This window comes from Haemorhous mexicanus, chromosome 11 (genome assembly GCF_027477595.1).
Source record: "Haemorhous mexicanus isolate bHaeMex1 chromosome 11, bHaeMex1.pri, whole genome shotgun sequence".
Classification (NCBI taxonomy): Eukaryota; Metazoa; Chordata; class Aves; order Passeriformes; family Fringillidae; genus Haemorhous; species Haemorhous mexicanus.
The window spans coordinates 805,138-827,318 of NC_082351.1; the positions used below are offsets into that span (position 1 = coordinate 805,138).

Consider the following 22,181-nt stretch of genomic DNA (forward strand, 5'->3'; position numbering starts at 1 on the left):
AAACATTCCTCCATGGAGCTGTAGCCAGCCCTGTGCCTGCTACAGTGGTGCATTTGCTCAGTTTCCAGTGATTTATTGATCAGGCACTTACTGAACAGCAATGGGTATAATTTGATTATTAACACTAGATTAAAGTTTTTTCTTCTATGAATTATTACAATAAAGGCTGTGTGAGGCACCCTCCGTTGCACCCTCTGAAGGTTCATAACATATCTTCTCAGGACTAATTACGGGCTTTATTGAAATTATTCTTTGAGGTCAGCTCCTAGAGATCTAGTATAATACTTACAGATCACTGCACCTGGTTTTCAGTTTCTAAAAATAATTTCATTGTAGATAATACCCACATCAAGTTTCTGCACTATCATTTGTAATGCATGTCCTGACAGGCTCAAGTGCCTGCCGAGGAGAGGCAGTCTTAACAAGACACTACTGTACAGAGTCCATTTGCAGTCCTTTCTTATGCAGGGGAAGATGACCCAGTGACCTGCTTAACAGGATCAGTCAACATTGTGAACTGGCCTGTACAAATAAATAATTCCATCTAATTTAGCAGAAGGGTTTAAAAATGACCAATTGATGATCAAATTTCCTGCAGTGTGACTTCTGGGAAGAGTGAGTTTCAGCTATGTTTCGATACCACAGTGGGCAGGTAAGGGGACCCTTTGCACTTGTAAGTAGAAATCTCTAGTCTTCTCTGCTGTCTAGTTCTTAATTAGTGCTGATGTTCAGCAGCATCAGCTCCTTCTCCTACACATTTACATCTTTCTTTCTTTTGAGGCTTGGTCTGGAGCTGTGTAGGTGTTCCTGGCAGTAGTTCATTGATCTGTTATGATGCACAGCAGAGAAAGATGCCTCAGGATACCTTGTTTTATGGTCTTCCTTAACCCATCAGACCTAAAATTATCCTGAAAGGAGTACTTTATTCTATTGATTTGTGTGTCATTCCACCTCATCTTTCTCCCCTCTCATGCACCTTTTCTTTATTTATAAGAAAGCAGAAATGAATGCTCACCAAAACTTCCATTCCTCTCTGGTTTAAACTCAGTAGAATGCAATTGGGTCCTTTTTAATTCTACTTCCCTGTTACAGTTATAGGAATTTTTCCTAAAAAAAACCCCAAACCAAACAAACAAAAACAAACAAAACACAAACAAACAAAAAACCCCAAAACAAACAAAGAAAAATTTAAAAAACAAACAAACAAGCAAAAAAAACAAAAAAACCCACCCCACCAAAACTAAAACCCCAGGCCTTGGCTGAGTGCCCATTGAAGCTGCTCACAACAGCTGGACTTGCTGAAGGGCTCTGCAGGGGGCTGCTGGTTGTGTGGCTTTCCTGGGAGAGTGACTAATGATGAAGGCAGCAGCAGGTTCTGAGGTGGCCATGGGGAAACCATCCTGCCCACTGTCTTCAGAGCAGGACACTGGGAATGAGGAAATACTCCACAATGTCAGGAAATGTACTTTTGATGTCAGTAGTCACATGTAAGTGTCAGAGACCACATTTTGGGAGGATATGTACTTAGCTAATTTATAGCACAAGCTTTGAAACAAAAATAGCATTCACATCTTCAAGAGCAGCAACACCCGCAGTCTTTCATGGCAGTGATGAATGACAGTGCTGAATGAAATACTTTGTGACTAATGTCCTTGGCTTTTAACTCCAAGCTTTCCCGGACCTCTGCTTGGAAGTCATAGTGGACAGTAATGACTCCTGGCAGGGCTGGCTTTGTTCCCTTACACCAAAGGGAGAGAGCATGTGCTCCTTGGTCACAGTTTGGTGCCTGTTGCTGGAGGAGGGGAAGGATGAGTGGTGATCTCTGTTAATTGGTAGAAAGCCTCCTGAAAAAAAGGCTTGAATCTCTCTTGAGTAGTGGTGGAGAGCAACTGAAGGAAAATGTTTTGTTTGATTTTTAGTCTCATGACTTTTATCCTTTTTTTTTTTTTTAAAGGGCATCTTGATTAATAGCACCTCTTTTAATTGGAGGCTTGGGATCTGTTTAGTTTTTATGGATAAACCATTCTTTCACTGCAAAAGTAGCTAATGATAGCCTTCTAAAAGGGGCAGTTTCTGCAAATCTTTCTTGATCTTCAGTACAAAAGAAACAGAAACACATCTACTAGAGTGCTCTCAAACCTCACCACAAAGGTGAATAGGCACCCCTGTTTGTGTTTCCTCTGGTGGTGGATGTACATGGTACTGCTCTTCTGATGCATGCATGCACATGCGCATCACTCTGCTTTCCAAATTTGATTGAGAAAGGCAAAGGACTCTTTTCAGACAAGCTCTCCTTTATTGCCTTTCTCCTGTGTTTATGTCAGCTTTTCTTGTCAATGAGTTTGAAACTAATTCCTCTTCTTCCTAATGTGCTTATTGGAGGAACTTGTGCACGTTCTGGTCTGCTTGTGGTGGTGCAGTAGCCGTTTTAATGTAACTTTGATAGCAAGAAGGGCTGAAGCATTAATTAAACATCACTGTGTGAGTGAAGGAAAGGGTTAATGCCTCATGCTGTTTCATCTGTTGAGGATGTCTAGCATCATATAGCAGTGTTTCACTGCAGAGAAAAGGCTAGTGTGACATTTACTAAGGACTGCCCTTGCTGCTTGACATTTTCAGCATCCTGTGTGGCTGGATGCACAGCCTGGAAAATGGGGATAAGTGAGGTGCACAGGCAAAGGAGTCTTCATTGGAGAAGAAATGAGCATGGTGATCAGTGATGTCCAGAAGTTGATTTTTATTCTGGAGTTCTGTGCTCTTTTAAGATTTTTCTCCCTCCTTATTTTTTCCTCTTGTGTATGAGCAATTGTCTCTCTCTGCTTCCTCCCTACTCCTTTAAATGGAGAGCACAAGTTCAGGTTTAGATGACAAATTAATTTTTAAGCAACTTATTTTATGAAACTCCTTCACTGAAATATTTGTGTTGTTTTCTGTTTGTTTGGGTGTATTTGTGCATGGCATAGGAACCTCCCTGTGATTTTGACTGAGTATGAGTGGGATGTCACTTCCTCTATTCATCTGTGTCATCTTAAGGCTGGTGGGCTGTGACTTTCCTTGTCAGTATGTCTGCTTTAAGCATCCATGAAACTCTCTTTCTGCCCTTTCCTAGTTGCTGTGTTTCGATGTGTGTAAAAAGACAGGTACAGAGTGAATGTAGTGCCCTAAAAACAGTGCAGGGCAGCCTCCAGAGCCTCTAACAGTCCCTGTGCAGCACCTGGATTCTGATCAGCTCTTGACAGGCCTTTAGGAACATTGACTCTTTGCAGACGTTAGTAGAGGGTTTAAGATCATACAGGGTTTGTTCAGAAAAAGCCCTTCCCAGCATCTCTTTGGGAGGTTTTATTTGATAGTGGCATCCCAGTATTTTGTGTTACTCTTGTTTTTAGCAGGCTAGTTCAGGACCCCAGAAAATATGGAAGCATAACCAGCATACTTTGGATGACTTTTGGGCTAAGTAGAGGTCTGGAGTGACAGATTATAGAGGCAAATAAGGCAGAACTGTTCTGATTTTCCTGTAGGCCTGAGAGTCTTGTTTTGAGCATGACTGAGATCAATCTGTACATTGCCCGTATCACAGCAGCTGTTCTGAGAGAAGCATTTGGAATTCTCTAAGAAGCGTGTTTCAGAGATTCTTCACATTTCATGTGTTCCGTGAACAGCTGCACTGTGATAAAGAACTTCTTTCAAAAGATCATGTTTAAAATTTTAACAATGTTTTTAAGAACTTAATATATTAGCAGTATGCTAAACTTCACAGAATTGGGGAAACTTTCTTCTCAAAGCTTAGAGTTTTATATGAAAGCTTCCTTCAGTGCACTGGGTTTCATGCAGAAAACTTACCTGTATCTGCATGATTGGGATCTTGTTCCTCCTGCAACATAAACAGATGAATCTGTATGATCATCAAACTTAGAGAAAGCATCACCTTTTTTTAAGTCTGTCTTTTGGAAATCAGTACTTTAAACTCAGTCTAAATGTAGCTTGATCCAGTGCTTCATTTGAAGTCAACTGGGTTTGACCATTTTCATTGCAGTTTTGGATGAGTCTGCCTCATCCATTTGCTGTCCAGATTCTTTTTTCCATTCATAATTGTTGTGGAGAGCTTTAAATTCTTGAGATTTAAGACATTATCATCTGAAGTTTGTAGTAATCTCCTTAATTTAGCAATGATGTTTTCTGGGCTATTTAAGAATATGATAGTATGTATTTTCTACATGTCTTGAGTCTGCTGATGTAAGTAATTCTGTAAACATGAAAGTTCATTTAATAGCATTTTCAGTACGAATTTTGGTAAACCTTCACCAGCAAATTATGGTGAATTTTCCGTATGTGTCAGGGATGTTGTAATTGGCCTTTGGGCAACGGTGTCTTAGTGTATTTGAAGGAATAGAGGGGAAGGACCTCACAGACTGGCGTAGCTGGTAGGGGATGGCAGCTTGACCAAAGGAAACCTGTCAGGGTTTCAGCAGCTTTGGCAGCAGGTTATGAGCAAGGACCAAAAATTAGCATCTGAATGATTCGGTGCACTTGTACCGCATAACTGTGAGTACCCACTGGGAAATGTTCCATGTTTGCCTGGTCCAGAGGTAAATGGCTACACAAAATTTGGAGTTGTGTATGACAGAATTCGAGGTTGTGTGTTGGGGGTAGAGGTTCATTTATGTTGGTTTTAGATGGTGTTAAACCCAAGGAGGGCTTTTGATGTGTGTCCCGTGCAGCTTTCTGAAGAGATAGTTGTGAGTAAATTGTACCTTTGTCCAGAAAAGTGCTTTCCAGTACACTGACAAGCACAGCTGAGCAAATAGTAAGACAGCATTTTGGTTCATGAACTCTTTGATTTTGCTTTTGCCCTGATCTTGGGAATCTGGAAGATAAGAATTTTGATAATCCCTTAACAATAATGTCTCGTAATTCCTAGAAGCAGCTGTTGAGCAGAATATGATGTTTTGCAGCCCTCCCATCAGAAACTTTTATTTTGTGAAGAGATACTCCAAAGTCTATAATCCCAGTATAACTGTGAACAGTTTTCTTCCCTAGTAGATGGAAGTACGGTTTTTGGAAGAGAAGGAAGAGCAGGGTAGCTTTGACTTCTGCTCTTGTGTTTTAGATAATGTTAAAGCAAAAGTAGATGGGCAGATGCTGGACTCCAGCATGTATGAAGGTTTGGGTTTCATGCATAGCAGTAAAAAGTCAGTTTTTCTAGCTTGATTTAAGACAGGTCTGGGCTGTAGCTATGGCAGATAATTGCATTGCCCTGTAATTTTGCACAGTTTTGTTAAAAGTTACATTTCCTGTTCTCCACAGGAATTATGAAAATGGCTTGTAACAGTGATGTCTGAGGTTGTTTCTAAGTACATATACAAGAGAGATAACAAAGCTTGGTTGGAATGGAAATGCTTTTCAAGTGCTGTCTTGTAAATGCACGCAGCTTGTATAGTTCCAGGCTGTCTGTCCTGATGACCATGACTCTGAAGGAGGTTTCTCATGTTCTGTGTGTGTCAGAGGCTGTTTACTCATGTTCTGTACTCCAGGCAGCAATACTCAAGCTAACTGCATGGTTTCTGCTGACACTTCACAAGCATGCTGGCTGAGAGCAAATAACAGCCTTACTGTGCAGAAATAACTGGATCCCACAAGGAGCCAGCAGCATCCTTTGGTAGGAGTGACCATGAGCTTGTTTTTGCAGTTAGTGTGTGTGAGGATACACACTAACTGCAGAAACAGTGGGTTGGGTCAGCTGTGCCAGCTGGGACAAGCCGTAATAAAGGCAGTTTCTGAAAAGGGAGTCTGACTGCTGTAGTGAATGGAAAAACCTGTCACACATAAAAGCAGTGATAACTTACTGAACTTCACCTTGCCATCACCAGAGACTAGAGACTTGTGATTTGTGTCTCAAAAAATAGTGAGTGATTGACAGCTGACCATGGGATTAACACCACACCTTCAAGCCTCTGAACAAAAATATGCATTCTTTTATGGAAATGTGGGAAACTTGTAAACTGATGAAAAGCTGTCATGTAAGAGTAAGATTTTTATATAGAATTTGTTGTTGTAGGATTTTACTGAGGCCAAAAAAAGCATAAATCTCTGAAAAATAAGGAGGTATTTTTACATGGGTAACTCAAAGTTAGTAGCTCTCCCAAATTTACATTAGGCATTGTCCATTGAGGTTTAAGGTAATCCCCAGCTTGAAGAGATGATGTGGTTTCTTGCACCTTTCTCTGAAGCATCTGGCATTAGCCTCTGTAGAATACAGGATATTGGGTTTTTTAAAAAGTCTCATCCTCTATGGCAGTTTCTGTGTTTAAATACTCCCTGTCAATTGTGACTTGGGCAAAATGATGACATTTTCTTTCCTGATGTTAAAGAAACCCATGGCCCAGCATCTGCCTTGGAACTTTCACAAGCAAATTAGTCATTATTTGTTGCAGCCAGAATTGCTGCTAATAAAGTCCAGGGTAAGGAAGCAAAAAGGGCCTTTGCATGGTATCCACAGATGTTTTCTTCAGCCGCCTGGTAAGATGTTCAGGTCCCAGGCGCACACACGTGGAAGGTCCACATTTCTCTCTCCCAAGGGACCCTGGGGGTGACCCTAGTCTCAGGGCAGTGCAAAGATAAGGGCCAATCAGGGAATAGGGAGGGAGTGGCTCAGGGACATAGGAACAAGGGAGGGAGACAATGGGGTCTTAACAGCTTTTTGAGGGAAGCTTCTTGTGTGTCTCTAAACCAGGGAATGCCTCCCAGGGTCTCCACAATTATTCTTAAGAATCCGTCCTTTAGTGACATTACTGAACTCCTTGATGGAATCATGCCTGGACTCTGAGGTCTGGCTGATCAGCTGAGGTTTTAAGCATCCTGAACTTCCATTTGCTGTTTTGGCATCCTGCAGCTGAGCAAATGGTGATACTTCACTGGGCAAAGAGATACCCATTGTCCCTTTCTCTGTGCCAGAGATTTGTCATACATACTGGTCTCTAAAGGTGGATCTTAGTTTAATTACAGGGAAAAAATAGTGTATTTGAGGAACTTGTGTGCTTTTTGTTATCCCTTTAACATTTATGGAGATCTTGGGCATTAGGCTTTTAAGCTGCTTTGTTGAAATTCATTTGACAAGGACTTGACAGCACCAGATGGTGCTTTTTGTCTCAAATATGGCACTTTTTAGTTTCCCTTAGGTTATCTTGATGAATCTGGCTAGAATTTCTCCAATGGATATTTGTCTCCTATATCTCTGACTTGCTTATTTGAAATAAAATTTAGTCTGATAGGAGCAATATCTGCGTGCCTTTAATCATAGGCAGGGCTAGCATACTTGATCAGCTGTTTCAGCCCTGGTATAATCAGTAGTTTCTGTGCTATTAATGTGCCTGCTGCAATATACAGAAGTAATAAAACACTGAAATCTGTTTCTCTTTAAAGCAGATTTTTTTTTTTCTTCTCTGGCAGTATTTTTCTGAAGAGCTGGCATCAAGTAAAAATGCATGACTAGATAAGGAGTTTCATGAGATGCTTCCCTGTCCTTGACTTGGCCTGATATTAACATTGACTGGGAGAATCTGCCATGTTTTGGCATCCCAAAAAGATACTGTGGCACCTGAAAGCTCCAAATATGCCTTGGGTTGGATTGTGGTGCAAGCGTGTGCAACACTTAAAAGATCACATTTAATGTTGTTGAATATGGCCGATCTGCCAGGCCGTGTGTTACAAATATGACTACTGGAAGTGGCCAGCTCTGCTCTCCAACATGTGCCAGTGACAGCCGCAGGCTGTTCTGTACCACAGCAGCTGGAGTGTCTGTGTGGGCTGGGGGCACATGTGGAGAACACTGCCACAGGGACCATCACCTGCAAGGGTTTCAAGCAAAATTAAGAACCCCCCAAAAGAAATGTGAGGAGGCAAAATAATGCCAATGTGAGGACTAGCCAGAGGCAGGCTGTGCCAAGCAGGTTGGACTTCTGACCTGCCTCTGAGTACCTTTGCTGGCACACTGCTGGGGATTGGTGTCTCGAGCTGGCTGGGGGATTGTCCGCTGACCTACTTCAGCCAGTGTGACCCCACTGGCTTAGCCTGGATCTGGAGCAGCCCTGCCAACGCCTCCAAGACCAAGGGAGGGGGCTGTAATCTTACCAGCCAGCAGCAGCTGCTGGGAGCTCCTAGCCTGGGAAGGGGAACAGGCTGCTCATGCCAGATGTGTTCTCAGTGATTCTGGTTTTGCAGAAGTGAATCTAACCCCACTATAGAGAATATGCATATGCAGCAGTGTCTGGTCATCTTGCAGTCATCTGGCTGAAAGCCAGTCGTGTTTCAACAGCAGAGTCACTGCATTGTTGTTCCCTCCCACAAGAGTTTATATGAGGTTCTATTTAAGCATTCTGCATCAAAAAACACTGTTTAGGTGCTGTGGTTTGCTTTCAAGAGCGCAGTGTTGGCCACTTACTAGGATTTGTAAATCTGAATTGGAGGATGTAGGAAAAGGTTACATTCCTTTGCCTTGAAGAACTATATGAGGGTAAATGTTTTCAACTACTTAAAATTGATTTTACTTATACAGAATTATAGGTTTACTGATAAAAAAATGTATTTTCTGACTTTTCTAGGCTTTTGGACAGGCCCATACTAACCACAAGAAAGTAGCAGCAGATGGAGAGAGCAGAGAGGAAACCTTGATTCAAGAATCAGCTACCAAAGAAGAATACTACATGAAGAAGGTTATGGAGTTGCAGACAGAATTGAAACAGATAAGAAATGTCCTTGCCAACACACAGTCTGAAAGTGAACGCCTTAATTCTGTTGCACAGGAACTGAAGGAGGTGAGCGAAGATGCACGGGGTTCACTGCAGCTTGGATTTGTTACATTTTCTGGTGCTATGTAGCCAAAAAAAGGGAAGATTCCTGAGCTGAAAGATGATTTGACAGACACATGTCTGCATGTTTGGTCATGCTGGTCCTGTGGGTGCTGCACATCAGTTCCCTGAGTTCCAGAATTGCTGCCTTTAAAAGCAGCGGAACCTGTTTAGGCCAAGCACAGAGACCCTTGGATGTACTTTGCTGCTTCATTCCCAATGCAGATTTTCTGGCTGCAAAATATTTGTGGCATAATTTCCCTTTTCATCCCTTTTTCCTCCCTCATTTCTGAAGGTGTGGGATTATAACAAAACACTGAAATGAACAAAGAGAGGGATAGTAAAGTTTATAGTCTTGTATAGTCTTCTCATGAAGCGGTGGCTTTTACATTTACGTAGGTTGCTTAACATAATCACTTTGACCTTTTATTGTTTTGCTATTGAAACCATATATTTTTAAGGGGAAATCATTGCTGAAAAGTTACTTAAAGAGTTTAATTACTTACAGAATCTGTAGTTCAGCAGAAGTCTTTGTGGTCCTGGTGCAGAAATGATTGTTTTGAGAGCTCAAATTATTGCTTAAATTCAGCCTGGTAAAACTACAGAGACTGTAAACCATAGATGGATGGATAAAACAGTCAGCAGTTATTACTCCTGAGTTTTCTTCCACCTTCCTTTGAAGCACTGGGGTCTAGTCTTGTCCAGTCCTAAGCTAATCAACTGGCCTCCCCTGCCAGGAGGAAAGGCTATCCAAGAGCCCATATCTGAATCTCAACTTAGTCCATGTGACCTCAGCTGCAAGTGTCTCATGTAATTTCTTTAGGGCGTAGTAACAAATATGGGGATAATATTTGGTGGTAAAATCAATGAGGAAATGTGGGTTACTTTTCTGGAGATGTGGGGATTCACTGGTGCCTCTTGTTGGGATATGACAGAGAAGATTTGTGGTACAAGCAGTCGCAAGTGATCAAACATACCAGTCAGCTTCTCCTTTAACTTTGTGGAACAGAGTTGGAATCAAGCCTTCTCCTTGGACAGGGAAACAGTTCTAGAAACACAGACACAATTCTTTGTCTGTATTTCCCAACCTTTGAGACTAGCTTAATAGAAAAACTGCCCACCCCAGAGGCAGTGAGGTGTCTGTGAGGGATTCTGGTCCCTTCTCAAAGTGTGCTGAGCAGCAGATTTCTGACCTGCTTCCAATGTCACTGCAACTGGAGGTGATTTTTCTTTCCAGATACTGCCACATTCCAGTCACCTTTTAAGGAGACATAAAAATGTGAATTCATGTCAGCCCTCAGCTTTCCCTTTGGCCCTGGGTTTGTGAAAAGATAGAGAGACAACACTTACTCAGGCATGGAATATGGGCTATAGCAACTTGTAATTTGTATTGGTGTTCTGCAGTGTCTGATTGCAGCAATTTTGATTTCTTGGTGAGCTGTGAAGTTGTGCTCTCTTTGTGGCTAAAAACAAACAGACAATTTTATATAGTCAAATCTTTACCTGATGTGTGAGGGAATTGTAATTTAAGTTGATTAGTCTTAACAGTTGCAGGTGATTCAGTGTTTGTATTCAAAACATGCCAGATTCAGTTCTTGGCACATCCACCAGCTGCAAACATTTTGCTTATCTCAGCATGCTGTGTGTGCCTGTTGGTACCTGTGTGGTTATGCAATGGAACCCTGCTGCACACTCTCAAGGGCTGAGACCATATTTAGTCATCACTGACATGCCTGTGTTTGGCCAGGAGTGGAGAGCTCGGAGCGAATCTGAGTTTGTAGGCCTGAGGCTGAAGCTTGCTTGGGCTGCAGGACAGGTGAGATTAGGCAGCAGGTCCCATATGCCAGCTGAAGTGACAGGCTGCCTCTGTCTGCAGCTAGAAGTGGTTTTGAATTAGAAGTGTGGAAAACCACTCCATCCTATCATGGGCACAGCTACAAAAATACTATTTTTTAGGCAACCGTATTCCCTGTTTGCTTATATCTGAAGCTGATTCTGTTAATAATTTAGAACATACTTTTTCACTTTGTATGAATTAAGTGTTTGAAGATAGGACTTGAAGGAAAATAATATTGGAAAAAATAAAAGGTAAGTGCAGTGAGCCATTTCTATAGCTCTGTATGTTCCAGCTCAATTTATCCAAGTGTCTGTGTATATTCATGAAAGATCCCAAGGTCATACTACACCAATATATTGGTTTTTACTTCTTATCTTTCAAAACAATGCTAACTTTTTCTTTGAAGTCTTTTGTTAAGTCCTGCATAAGTCTTGGGGCTAAGGGAAGGGAGTATTTTACGTCAACTAGTTTCTATTTTTTCTCAACCTGAGATCTTAGGTTTCATGGGTTTTAACTTAGTGTCTTTCTCCAAAAGGATTAATTGTATCTCGTTTTCAGCTTATTGCTCTGGTTATAAAGAAAATGTCTGTTGAAAAGCAGCAGCAAATACATGTCCAAATAACATCTGGAGTCATCTGAATCTGTCTTTCTCTTGTGAAAAGGCCCTTCTTGTTAAATCTCGAAACAGATTTGGGTACTGACTTCTGGTCTGGAAAACCTTTGCTGGTTGCTACAGCCAGTGAAACAACACAGGTGTAAATGCTGCTTTTCCTGCTTGTTTCTTGACTTTTTTTGAGTCAATAGTGAGAATTGGTAAGAAAATCAAGAATACAAAATCTAATTATTGTGTAAATGACTTGGTTTTCTGTAATTTCAGAGGGTAAGGGGAAGATATATAATTTCAATATGTTTCAATATAATTAAATTAATTAGTGCATATAAAAAAGATGCAAAATTTTGCAATTTAATTGTAGTTGATCCACCATTTTTGTTTTGCTTTGTTTGTTTTTCCAGGTTAACCAAAATGTGGAGATCCAAAGGGCCCGCCTGCGAGATGATATTAAGGAATATAAATTCCGAGAAGCACGTTTGCTGCAAGACTATACTGAACTTGAAGAGGAAAACATCTGTTTGCAGAAACAAGTGTCTGTCCTGAAGCAAAGTCAGGCAAGTTTTCCAACCAGTGGCCATTGCTTTGGTAGCCCCAGTTAATTCCTGTGTTACAGTATGGTTCTGTCTTATTTGAGCATCCAACTACTTATTTTCTATCTTTGTACTACTTTTGAGACTATAAGCTCTATATTTTAGCACCAAGACTTGTCCTTTCTGACTCTGCTTATACACAGTCATAATACTTCATTGCTTCTACTTTGACTTCCAAGTGCTTCCATTGTCTTCTCCTTCTCTGATGAAAGAAAAGTCTCTATCACTCTGCTTTGTTACTTGTTTTAGTCCTTTTGCTGCAGTTGTTTTTCAGTGTCTCTTTACAATGCCATCCATCCATCTACCCACCCACCTACCCACCTATCTTCCATCCTTCCGCTTCTACAGTATCTGGAAATAGGAGTGTTTCTGAACATGTTTCTGAAACATGTTTTAATTGCTACTTTATCCTTACCATCTCTCTCCATTTCTGTGCTACTCTTCTAGCTACTTTCAATAAACTTGGAATGCTGTTATAGTTGCTCTACACTGTTACATCTGTGTGACTGCTTGTCTAAAAGGTCAATTTAATTGTGCAGTTCCATCTATTTCCAGAGTTTTAGAAAACTGCCTTCTTGGAACTTTTAAGAACTTCCCTGAGTTATCATTTGTGGAGCTAATTAGGATAGATGTGGTCTTTGTCATGGTTCACTTATCTTCATCTATCAGTGTGGGACTTGCTATTTTTATTCTTCAGGTAGCTGTCAGTCCCATTGCATAAATAAAGCTCAGGTGGAAGAGAGAGGGAAGTGGTAAAATCAAACCTATGTAGTTGGTTACTTCTGGATTTTACCTTTTTTTCTCATTCATCATATTCAGAGCAGCAGGTGAAAGTTCCCAGCTCCATGTTCACATTCTAGAATAACAATACTGGAGAATGCTGCCATTCTGACCTGAGCTAAATTTAACCTCCGATGCTATCTCAGTATTTGCTAGTAGTTATTGACTGCTGTATTTTTATTCTGGAAACTTTGAAAATAGACTACAATGTGAAGTATTTTATCTTAGTGGAAGCATACGGAACCAAGAGCTTGTTCTTTTCATGGCAGTGGATTAATTTTCTACCTTCTCCTAATCCTACTTGATGACCTTTTAATTATTCTAGTTACTCCTGCAACTAGAAGCAGCCATCAAGTTTTCCCAGGCAATGCTGAATTAAAATACATGATTCCTGGTTTTAAGTTGGGTGTGGTTCTGCACTCCCAGGTTGCTCTATGTTGACATCTAAAATTTATTTAGCAATTGGGGAAAAAAAAAAAAGTGACAAATCGTATGGTATGAGTTTCTTTCTTTCAAAGTAAAGAAGAATATTCTTTGTTTGCTTCCTCCCTGCTACTCACAAGTGATAAAAAATTTTACATGACTTGTTTGTGTATATAATTTCAGTGCAAGAGAGGTTTAAAAAAGTGCGGTACTAGATGTGATAGATAGCATGCCATCAAACTCATCAATGTGGATCTCAAGTGTAGAATCTGAATTGTAGCCCTTTCAAGATGTGCTCAAATGATGGTGAGAGAAATGCTAAAGCATTTTAATTTGAATGTATCAAAGCAGAGCTTGATCACAGTTTTAACCCAGTGGTGTGTATTTGAATGGCAGTGAAGCAGAGCATCAAAGTGTACCTTTATCATGCCAGTTTTGGAAATGTGAAGCTTAACTTTGTGAGGAGGCTAGCCAGGGAATTTTTTAATAGAACAAATGTTTGCATGCAGAGCTAGAAAAGTCTGATTTCGGATGCTTCTGTATCAGACACACTGTATCTCCCACCTGTCCAGATTGAGCTGGAATAGATGAGCTCATTTGACAGTTTGCTTAGTGAATTTATTCTGTAGTCCCTGAGAAGGTAAATTACATAAGCCATGTTTACAGTCATAGTGCTGAAACTAGACTCCAGAAACGAAATAAGTATTCTATTTCTACAATATTTAAGTGGCATCAAACATTCAAAAGCAAAATGACTTGGTGCCTTGCTGGCAGACATTTTCATTAGAGATCCCACCCCCCCCATCCCACCTTTGTATATCTCCAGGTGGAGTTTGAAGGCTTGAAACATGAAATCAAAAGGCTGGAAGAGGAAACTGAGTTTCTCAATAGCCAGCTGGAAGATGCCATCCGGCTGAAGGAGATCTCTGAGCGCCAACTTGAGGAGGCCTTGGAAACACTGAAGACAGAGCGGGAGCAGAAGAACAACCTTCGGAAGGAGCTGTCTCACTACATGAACATCAATGATTCCATGTACAACAGCCACTTAAACATCTCTTTGGATGGGCTGAAGTTCAGCGATGAAGCCACAGAGCCCAATAATGATGAAATCATGAATGGATTTGAACAAAACTGCCTCAGCAAACTCAGCAATGGCAAAAACAGTACTTCAACACCCAAGAAAAATGAAAGCTTTCCTCCAGCCCCAAGTCTGGTTTCAGATCTTCTGAGTGAATTAAACATTTCTGAAATCCAGAAGCTGAAACAACAGCTTGTGCAGGTAAATGGGTTTCCTAAAGAGCTGTGCACTTCCAAATAGCTCCTAAAGTTTGTTTGGGATATAATTTCAGTCTTTTCAGTATCTCACATGGTACTGTTTATACTGTATCTTTAAAGGCTTTAATTGATTTAGAATTTGAGGATGCTAAATGTTTGTCAGTGAAAAAACATAGCTTTTTTTCTTTTCCTTTCTTTTTTTTTTTTTTTAATGCAATGGAATTGGCAGTCATGTCCTTTCCTTATTGGAAAGTTCTAATTCATCTCCTGTGCAATACTTGCTGTGTCTACTTCATTACATCACTACCAAGAACAATAGTGGTTTGTTTCAAAATTGAAAGTTACTCCAATCACCTTCATCAAAAGAAGTTTTGTACTCATATTTTCTGTAATTAGTTCAAAGAGCATAAAATCTTAATCAGCACCAAGCATTGCTGTGCTATATTTGTGCAGTTAGGAGGCTGGAGAGTTTAGAGCAAAATGCACCTTTCTGTTTCCTACTAATATTTGGTCAGATGTGTTTTAAATTTTGTTCTGTAAGAAAAAGCCCTTATGCAAAAAGCTGTCAGAATTTTTAAAAATTAGAAATTTAAGAGGAGAAACTTGAAAAAGTTTTGGTGTTTCTGAGTCTTTCAGGAAGTTCCAAGCTTTCACCATAGAGTTACTGTGTATTTTCTAGAATTTACTTGATAATTTAGAAGATAGCAATAAACTTTACCTTGTTGTTAGCTGAAAGGAAGTTTTCACAATGAGACCATCACCTAGGGAATAAATGTGTAAAAATGTGCATTTTGACAAGGAGATAAGAAAGAATTGGCAATGAACACTGTAATTTGAGATAATTTTAGAATACTCTGGGGAGACTTTCCTATAATGTGCAAGTGACTGAATTTCTGTAACCATATGGGCTGTTGGCTAAGTTGCTGTCTCTTAGAGTTAAAACTATTTAAGTGATACAATTCCCTTAACGTAGATGTCTGTGTTCCTGCATTTCAGATGGAAAGAGAGAAGGTTAACTTATTAACAACACTGCAGGAATCTCAGAAGCAGCTGGAAAATACACGGGGGGCTCTCTCAGAGCAGCATGAGAAAATTGGCAGACTCACTGAAAATCTGAACGCCATGAAGAAGCTCCAGGCCAGTAAGGAGCGTCAGTCTGCCCTTGATAACGAGAAGGACCGAGATAGCCATGAAGATGGAGACTATTATGAAGTTGACATCAATGGGCCAGAGATCCTGGAATGCAAGTACAAAGTGGCTGTGGCAGAAATTACTGACCTGAAGGAAGAGCTCAAAAATTTGAAAGCAAAGTACAAAGAATGTGAGTCTAAGTATGAGGAAGAGAAGAGTAGATATGAGACTGAGAGCCAAGCTCTCACTGAAAAGATCACCTCACTGGAAAAGTCCAGTAGGCATGATAGAGAACAGATGTCCAGGCTGGAGAAGGAGCTGAAGAAAGTCAGTGATGTTGCTGGAGAAACACAGGGCAGCCTCAGCGTGGCTCAAGATGAGCTAGTCACCTTCAGTGAAGAGCTGGCCAATTTGTACCACCATGTCTGCATGTGCAACAATGAAACTCCAAACAGAGTGATGCTGGACTACTACAAGGAAGGTAAAGGTGGACGCAGTAGTCCAGAGGCCAAGGGAAGAAGGTCTCCCATTCTTCTTTCTAAAGGGCTGTTGACTATTGAGCTGGGAAAGGCAGAGAGTGGAAGTGGTGACGGCAGCCCATCCCCGGTGTCATCTCTGCCTTCCCCTGTGTCAGATCCTCGGAAGGAACCGATGAACATTTATAACTTGATTGCTATAATTCGGGATCAGATCAAACACCTGCAGGCTGCTGTGGACAGAACAACCGAGCTGTCCAGGCAGCGCGTTGCTACTCAAGAGCTTGGGCCAGTGGTGGACAAAGACAAGGAAGTTCTTATGGAAGAAATCCTGAAGCTGAAGTCCTTGCTGAGCACCAAGAGGGAACAGATAGCAACTCTGAGAACTGTGCTGAAAGCCAACAAACAGGTATCCAGGTCTTCAAGGTTTGAAGGTTACAATGTTAGGCAACTATGTCATAAGCACATGAGAATTTTTCTTTGAATTCATTCTGCCATTCCCTCAGTTTTGTGGGGCTTTCATTGCTGTTATTTCACTAGTCTGAGGCTGAAGCTGGCTGTTCCATTAGAGGCACCCATGTAAAGATGAGCACTGGGGCTATAACTGACTTCAGCTTCTCACGTATTCCTGAGACTTTTTTAAGGTTAAGGTAGTTCCAATCTACTGTCTGTCTGAATTAGATCAGGTTATATTTAATGTAGGACACCTAAAATGAAGCGGTAATCTTATTTCCTACTTGAAAGAATTTTAGTAGTTACCCTTAAAAGAGTTCTGAAATTTAAGTATTGTTCTCTCTCAAACTCCAAAATAAGAGAGCCTTCCAAAATGAGAATATGATATAAGAATGTGGTCAAAATAACAGAGGTGAAAGGTAAAAGTTATCTTTGGGGATTGGACATTCAACAGCATTAGCAGTGCAGAAAGTGAAAATAACTGCCGTTGAAGCACCACATGACATGCTTCATCTTCTTCTCTATGGTTAAATTTAAATTGTCTTAAAAAAAAAGTAGTTTCGGCTACTAAACTGCTGGTGGTGTTGTTTAAGAATGAAATAAACACATTAAGTTTTCTTTTGCACATTTTAATAAAGGTGTCCCAAATGTAAGATAGGTAAAATGCTACAAGAGAGAACTGTGCTAGTGATTGACAAATGCATTTAGTATTGACGTACTAAGTAGATTGTTTTGTTCCTTTGTGTTGCTAGTAGATAGGTTTCACTACATCTATATTCTGTAACTTCCTTAATGCTGCTGCATGGTTAATAGGAGTAGGAGATGGCTATGTCTCTTCCCAATGTTCAGAAATGACATTTTATTTTATCTGTGCAAGACAGGTTGACCCCAAGTTTAACATTCCAGTACAAAGTAAATGTTTCATTATGTGAATAGTGATTAAAAATCTTTTAGCCAGCCATTTGATGAAGAGTTTCATTAAATGTTATGTTTCTGTTCTCCCTGGAAACCAACAGACTGCAGAAGTAGCCCTTGCTAACTTAAAAAGCAAGTATGAGAATGAGAAAGCGATGGTTACAGAGACCATGATGAAACTGCGAAATGAGCTGAAGGCTTTGAAGGAAGATGCTGCCACCTTCTCTTCCCTGAGAGCTATGTTTGCTACAAGGTAACAAATATAATGAACTCCACAAAATTTAATTCCTTGCTTATGTGGGGAAGAGTTGAACATCTTTCCCATCCACCATGCAGAGAGTGAAGCAGTAGGTGCTTTTTCCCAAGATCATTGCTTGCAGTGTGTGTGTGTGTGTGTCTGTGATATGCTCCTATTGATGAGGAACATGTGTGGATATAGTGTGCTGCTACAAAACATAAAGCTGTTGTGGCAGTATTTATTCAAGTTGGCTGGGAGATTACCTGTTTTCCCTTGTTCTTAAAGCGATTAGCTCTGAGGAGTGACATTTAACAATGCAAAATGAGCATTTATTGTACGCTGAAGATAGGTCTCTGCTTTACCTTGATGATCTAGGAAAAGGTAAAGATGTTGCAAAGATGCTGGTATTCTTAGGCTGTCTGTCCTGTAGTTGGCATCTGTTGTTTCGTTGACCTGTGTCACCTGATTTGATTGCTTTGTCTTTGGAACTTGCTTCTGCTTCTTAGTTGTGCTTTGTGGTGTGGTACATGGAATCACTAAATCATCAAGTTTGGGAGAGATCTTTAAGATCATCAAGTCCAACTGTCAACCCAGGACTACCACTTCACCTCTAACTCACGTCACCCAGCACTGCATCCAGATGCTTTTTGAACACCTCCAGGGAGGATGACTCCACGACCTTCCTGGGTAGCCTACTACAATTTCTGGCCACCTGAACAGTGCAGACATTTTTTTAATACCTACTCTGAATCTCCCCTGTCTCAGCTCTAGGCCATTTCCTGTGATCCTCTCACTGCAGGCATGGCAGAAGAAACTGGCTCCACTTCACTACTGCCTCTCCAGCAGTTGTAGAGAGCAATGAGATCCCCTGAGCCTCCTCTTGACAGGACTAAATAAACCCAGCTCCCTTAGCTGTTCCTTATTAATATTCAGAAAAGCTAGACACAGAAGATGTGACTTTGAGCATTTTCAGAAAGGGATTCCCAGATAGGAATAAGAGCATTTACCTCCTATTCCTGGTGCTAGATCTAGAGGTGATGAATGGCATCTAGAGACTAAAATAGGTCTGGGCTGTCAGCATCCCTGTGAAAGCAAGGAGATGTCCAGGCAGGACAAAGGCATTTCATTATCCAATGGGCATGCTACAAAACCCCCTAAATGATGTTGTGCGCATGCTCACATTTACAGCACTGAGGTGACTGCTCTAGGCTCTGTGTCTGAGAACTAAAATGTAGTGCTGCATATGTTGATATTCAACCTTGGTGAAGGTGCCCCTTGTAGATAGGCCCTGGACCTGGGTTGTAACAGTCTTCTCCCAAAGATTTGTTGAAGTGTCTATGTCCACACCACCTTCCCATTCCTGGTGCTCTGCTTGAACACTGCTGCTAAGACACTGAACCACAGGATGCATTCCTGTGAAATAATAATGGTGCAGAGAGCTCCTCACAGTACACTGTGCCAGCTCTTGTTTGGCAGTTTGTCTGCCTTTATGGTTTTAATCAAAGTGGAAAGTGAGTTACTTTAAAATACAGGAGATTACTGTAGCAGCAATTATTTGTCTCCATGGTTTAGATTCACAAGTCCTGATTATGTTTGACAATTCATAGAAAGTGTCAGTGCTTGTATGATGTAAAAAGCAAAACACATGCATGGCTTGGGTGGCGTGGGGTGGGGAGAGCTGAAGAGCTTGGAATTAGAGCCTGGGGTAAGGAAAAGGTGGGCGGAAGGTGTTAAAAATCTGTCTTTAGTAATAATTTCTAATACAAAGATTGAGTTAGAAACTCAGCAGGTGGCTGATCTCTTACAGCTGAATGCAGTTAGTGCTCATTTTCATCTCATTTTAACTGTGTCTCTGCTAATACGTTTCCCAGTTTTTAATAAAGCTGAGAAATTGTGATTTTAATCCTGCATGTTGGAATTTCTTTAGTGAGTTGACAGTTTAAGCTCTTGAGGTAGAAGTAGTTGATGCTTCTCTCTAGTACCTCCTTCAGTCACTGCTGAGTCACCTGTCTTGTTTCCTTGGAAGTTGTCATGTGGTCTTCATTGATTGCCGGGAAGAGGGGGAAAATATGGGTATGCCCAGGTTCATTTGGTTACATCCCTTTTTATTTTCTTTTCTTTTTTATTTTTTTTCTGGAACCAAGCTTGATTCACTAATGAATTTACATATAAATGGTATTAAAACTATTACATGCTGACCCTTACATAAACTGGTCTGTAGAACTAAGGCAAACCAGTGTTTGTGGGAAACAGTGATATGTGGCTTTGGAAAATGCCAAGTTAGGTTTTTCAGTAGTTTGGCTTCAGAGAGTTTTAGAAGATTTAGTTTTTATTTCTCATCATTATGTCTAACACTCACGATGTTTATTTTCTCGGTGTAGATATTTGTATATAGCTGATATTGTTTTTAAAAACCTTGTTGATGTTTCCTTAAGCTTCTTTTTTTGTTGTTGTTAATTACCAGTACTAAGAAAATGGGCAGCATCAGAGCCTTGTGTTCACTATCTACTTAAAGCTGCAAATATGTGAAAGTATAGCAGTCTGATACTAATTTCACATTCTTCCTAAAAGCCTGAAAGCTAAATTATCTTCTTTCAAAGGTGTTTTTAAAAGAAAGACATCTTCCATTCTGATTTTATTGAATATATAGCTGGGAAGTAGCCTAGCACATGACAAACGGAATGGTAAAAGGGAAGGAGCCTTTATTGTTCTGTCAAAGCAGTAAAAATACACAGAGCACAAAGATGTGCTGCCATAGCTGCTGCTGCCACCAACTAAAGCAGGTCCAGAGCCTGTGCCATCCTAGATGGTTAAGGGGGCAACATTGCTGGGTTTTGGTTTGGGGGTTTTTTGATAAAATTAAATTTAGAGTCAGTGAGCAGCATGAAGGAAGAAAGTGGTGCAGATCCCAGTCCACCTCTGTGTGCAACATCTACAGCCACTTCTGGGAAACTTCTTGTCCCTTCGTTCCAGTAAATGATTGCTGTGCTTTGTACAGTGTGATGTTCCTTGGCCCAGGACAGCCATGCTTGCACAAGGACAAGTTTTGAGTTTGAGGCTATATGATTCCTTTTGGATTAAAGAATTAGGAAATCAGGTTCAGGGTGCAGGTTGATGTGTAGGCAGAGTACTTAACGTTCCTGCTTCTCCCCAGTTGTCTTTCATTGAAGAAAACCGTCGCTCAGGTACAGTTACAAACTGCAGCTGTACATATGCTACTGACAACATTTCCCTTTTTGTTGGGAAGAAAGGAAAAAGTCCCCGAATAGAGTTCTATGGAAAACAAAACAACCAAACAACCAATTTAGGTATTTGAAATAGTGAATACCTTGTAATTTCCAGGGACAGTAAGTTGATGTTGTAAACTCTGTGAGATAATGACTTGCTACAATAATCTTTTGGAGTCAAAATCCTGGCTTTAATTACAGCTTGGCTCACATGGAAAAGACTTCACTGCTTTCTAGGCTAGATGCCATGCCTAGAAAGGCCAGTCAGCCATTGGCTTTGGCACAAGAGGCAGGAGTGATACCAGAACATAAGTGAGATGGTGTGGAAGTCCCTGCTCTGCTTTACTGCATTGGTTTGGTTTTCTCGTCCTTATCTCTTTTTGTTCCACATGGGATGGCAGTGAAGAGATCTGTTCCCCTTGCTTCAGCTGGCCTGGATTAACACTTCTCTGCTGCATAACAAATCAAGACAGCAGCAATCCTGGCGCTGTTTCACTGAGCTGCAAGTTTTGGGGCTACATTAACTTCATGGTCTGTACAAAAATGTGAATATGTTTTGATTCACAAGAAAGAAGGTAGAAGAGGGCGGGTGGAACCTCTGCATATCTTTTACGCATCCCAAATCTTTTGGGACTGTAATACTGAGCATGAACAAGGGGAACAAGGACAAGTCACTCCAGTGCCAGATCATATTTTGCTGAAGCAATCCCATTTCATTTCTCAAGGAATTGGTAATGCTATTCTGGACATCCCACTGGTTTGCAATAGTGGAGCTTGGAAGGAATCAGGTTTGAGGTATGCACAAAAAAGAAAGCAGAAAAGTCACGTCTAATATAACCAGACCTTGCTTTTCACCTCAGATATAATGAGTGTGTTTGAAAGCTAGGGTGAAACCCCACAGCCTCTCTATCCTCCCAGAAATCTTTAGCCTGTGTCTTGCTCCCACCCCCAGGGAAAGAAAACACCTCTCTGGCACTCTGGAGCAGCAGGGTCCAGGGTCAGTAGGATGCTGGGAGCTGTTCAGTTTTGTGACCTCACCCTCCGCCTGGAGCTGGTGTCGCCTTCCCTCAGAGGGGAGGACTCTTACACTTTCTAGATTATTTTAGTTTTTTCAGACTTCCCAGGGCTGTTTCAATCTCACTTCATCTCTAGAGCTGAAATGGGTCAATGGGACAAGATCTGGCCTGGAGTCTGGCTTCCACTCCCTGGAGTGTAGCAGTTGGTATAAGTCCATCTGACCACACTGAGAAGGGCAGGTGTTAGTGTTCCAACAAGTTTAAGGTTCCTGGGTTTGTTGTTTTTTTTTTTTTTAAAGACTCCTCACATACTGGTTTCTCCTGGGCTGCACAGTGTGGGAGAGGCTGTGAGGAACTCCAGAGC

At 40.9% G+C, this 22,181-nt stretch overlaps 1 protein-coding gene across 3 annotated transcripts in view; it reads left to right on the forward strand.

The window, feature by feature from the left end:
- Positions 1 to 22,181, forward strand: part of BICD2 (BICD cargo adaptor 2) — a 50,585-nt gene that overhangs the window by 21,620 nt on the left and 6,784 nt on the right. For all 3 annotated transcript variants that reach the window (XM_059856009.1, XM_059856010.1, XM_059856008.1), the window contains exons 2-6: positions 8,598 to 8,810; positions 11,695 to 11,847; positions 13,913 to 14,365; positions 15,358 to 16,377; positions 17,438 to 17,589. In XM_059856009.1, coding sequence (XP_059711992.1) covers positions 8,598 to 8,810; positions 11,695 to 11,847; positions 13,913 to 14,365; positions 15,358 to 16,377; positions 17,438 to 17,589 — 1,991 coding nt within the window. The remainder of the gene's footprint in view (positions 1 to 8,597; positions 8,811 to 11,694; positions 11,848 to 13,912; positions 14,366 to 15,357; positions 16,378 to 17,437; positions 17,590 to 22,181) is intronic.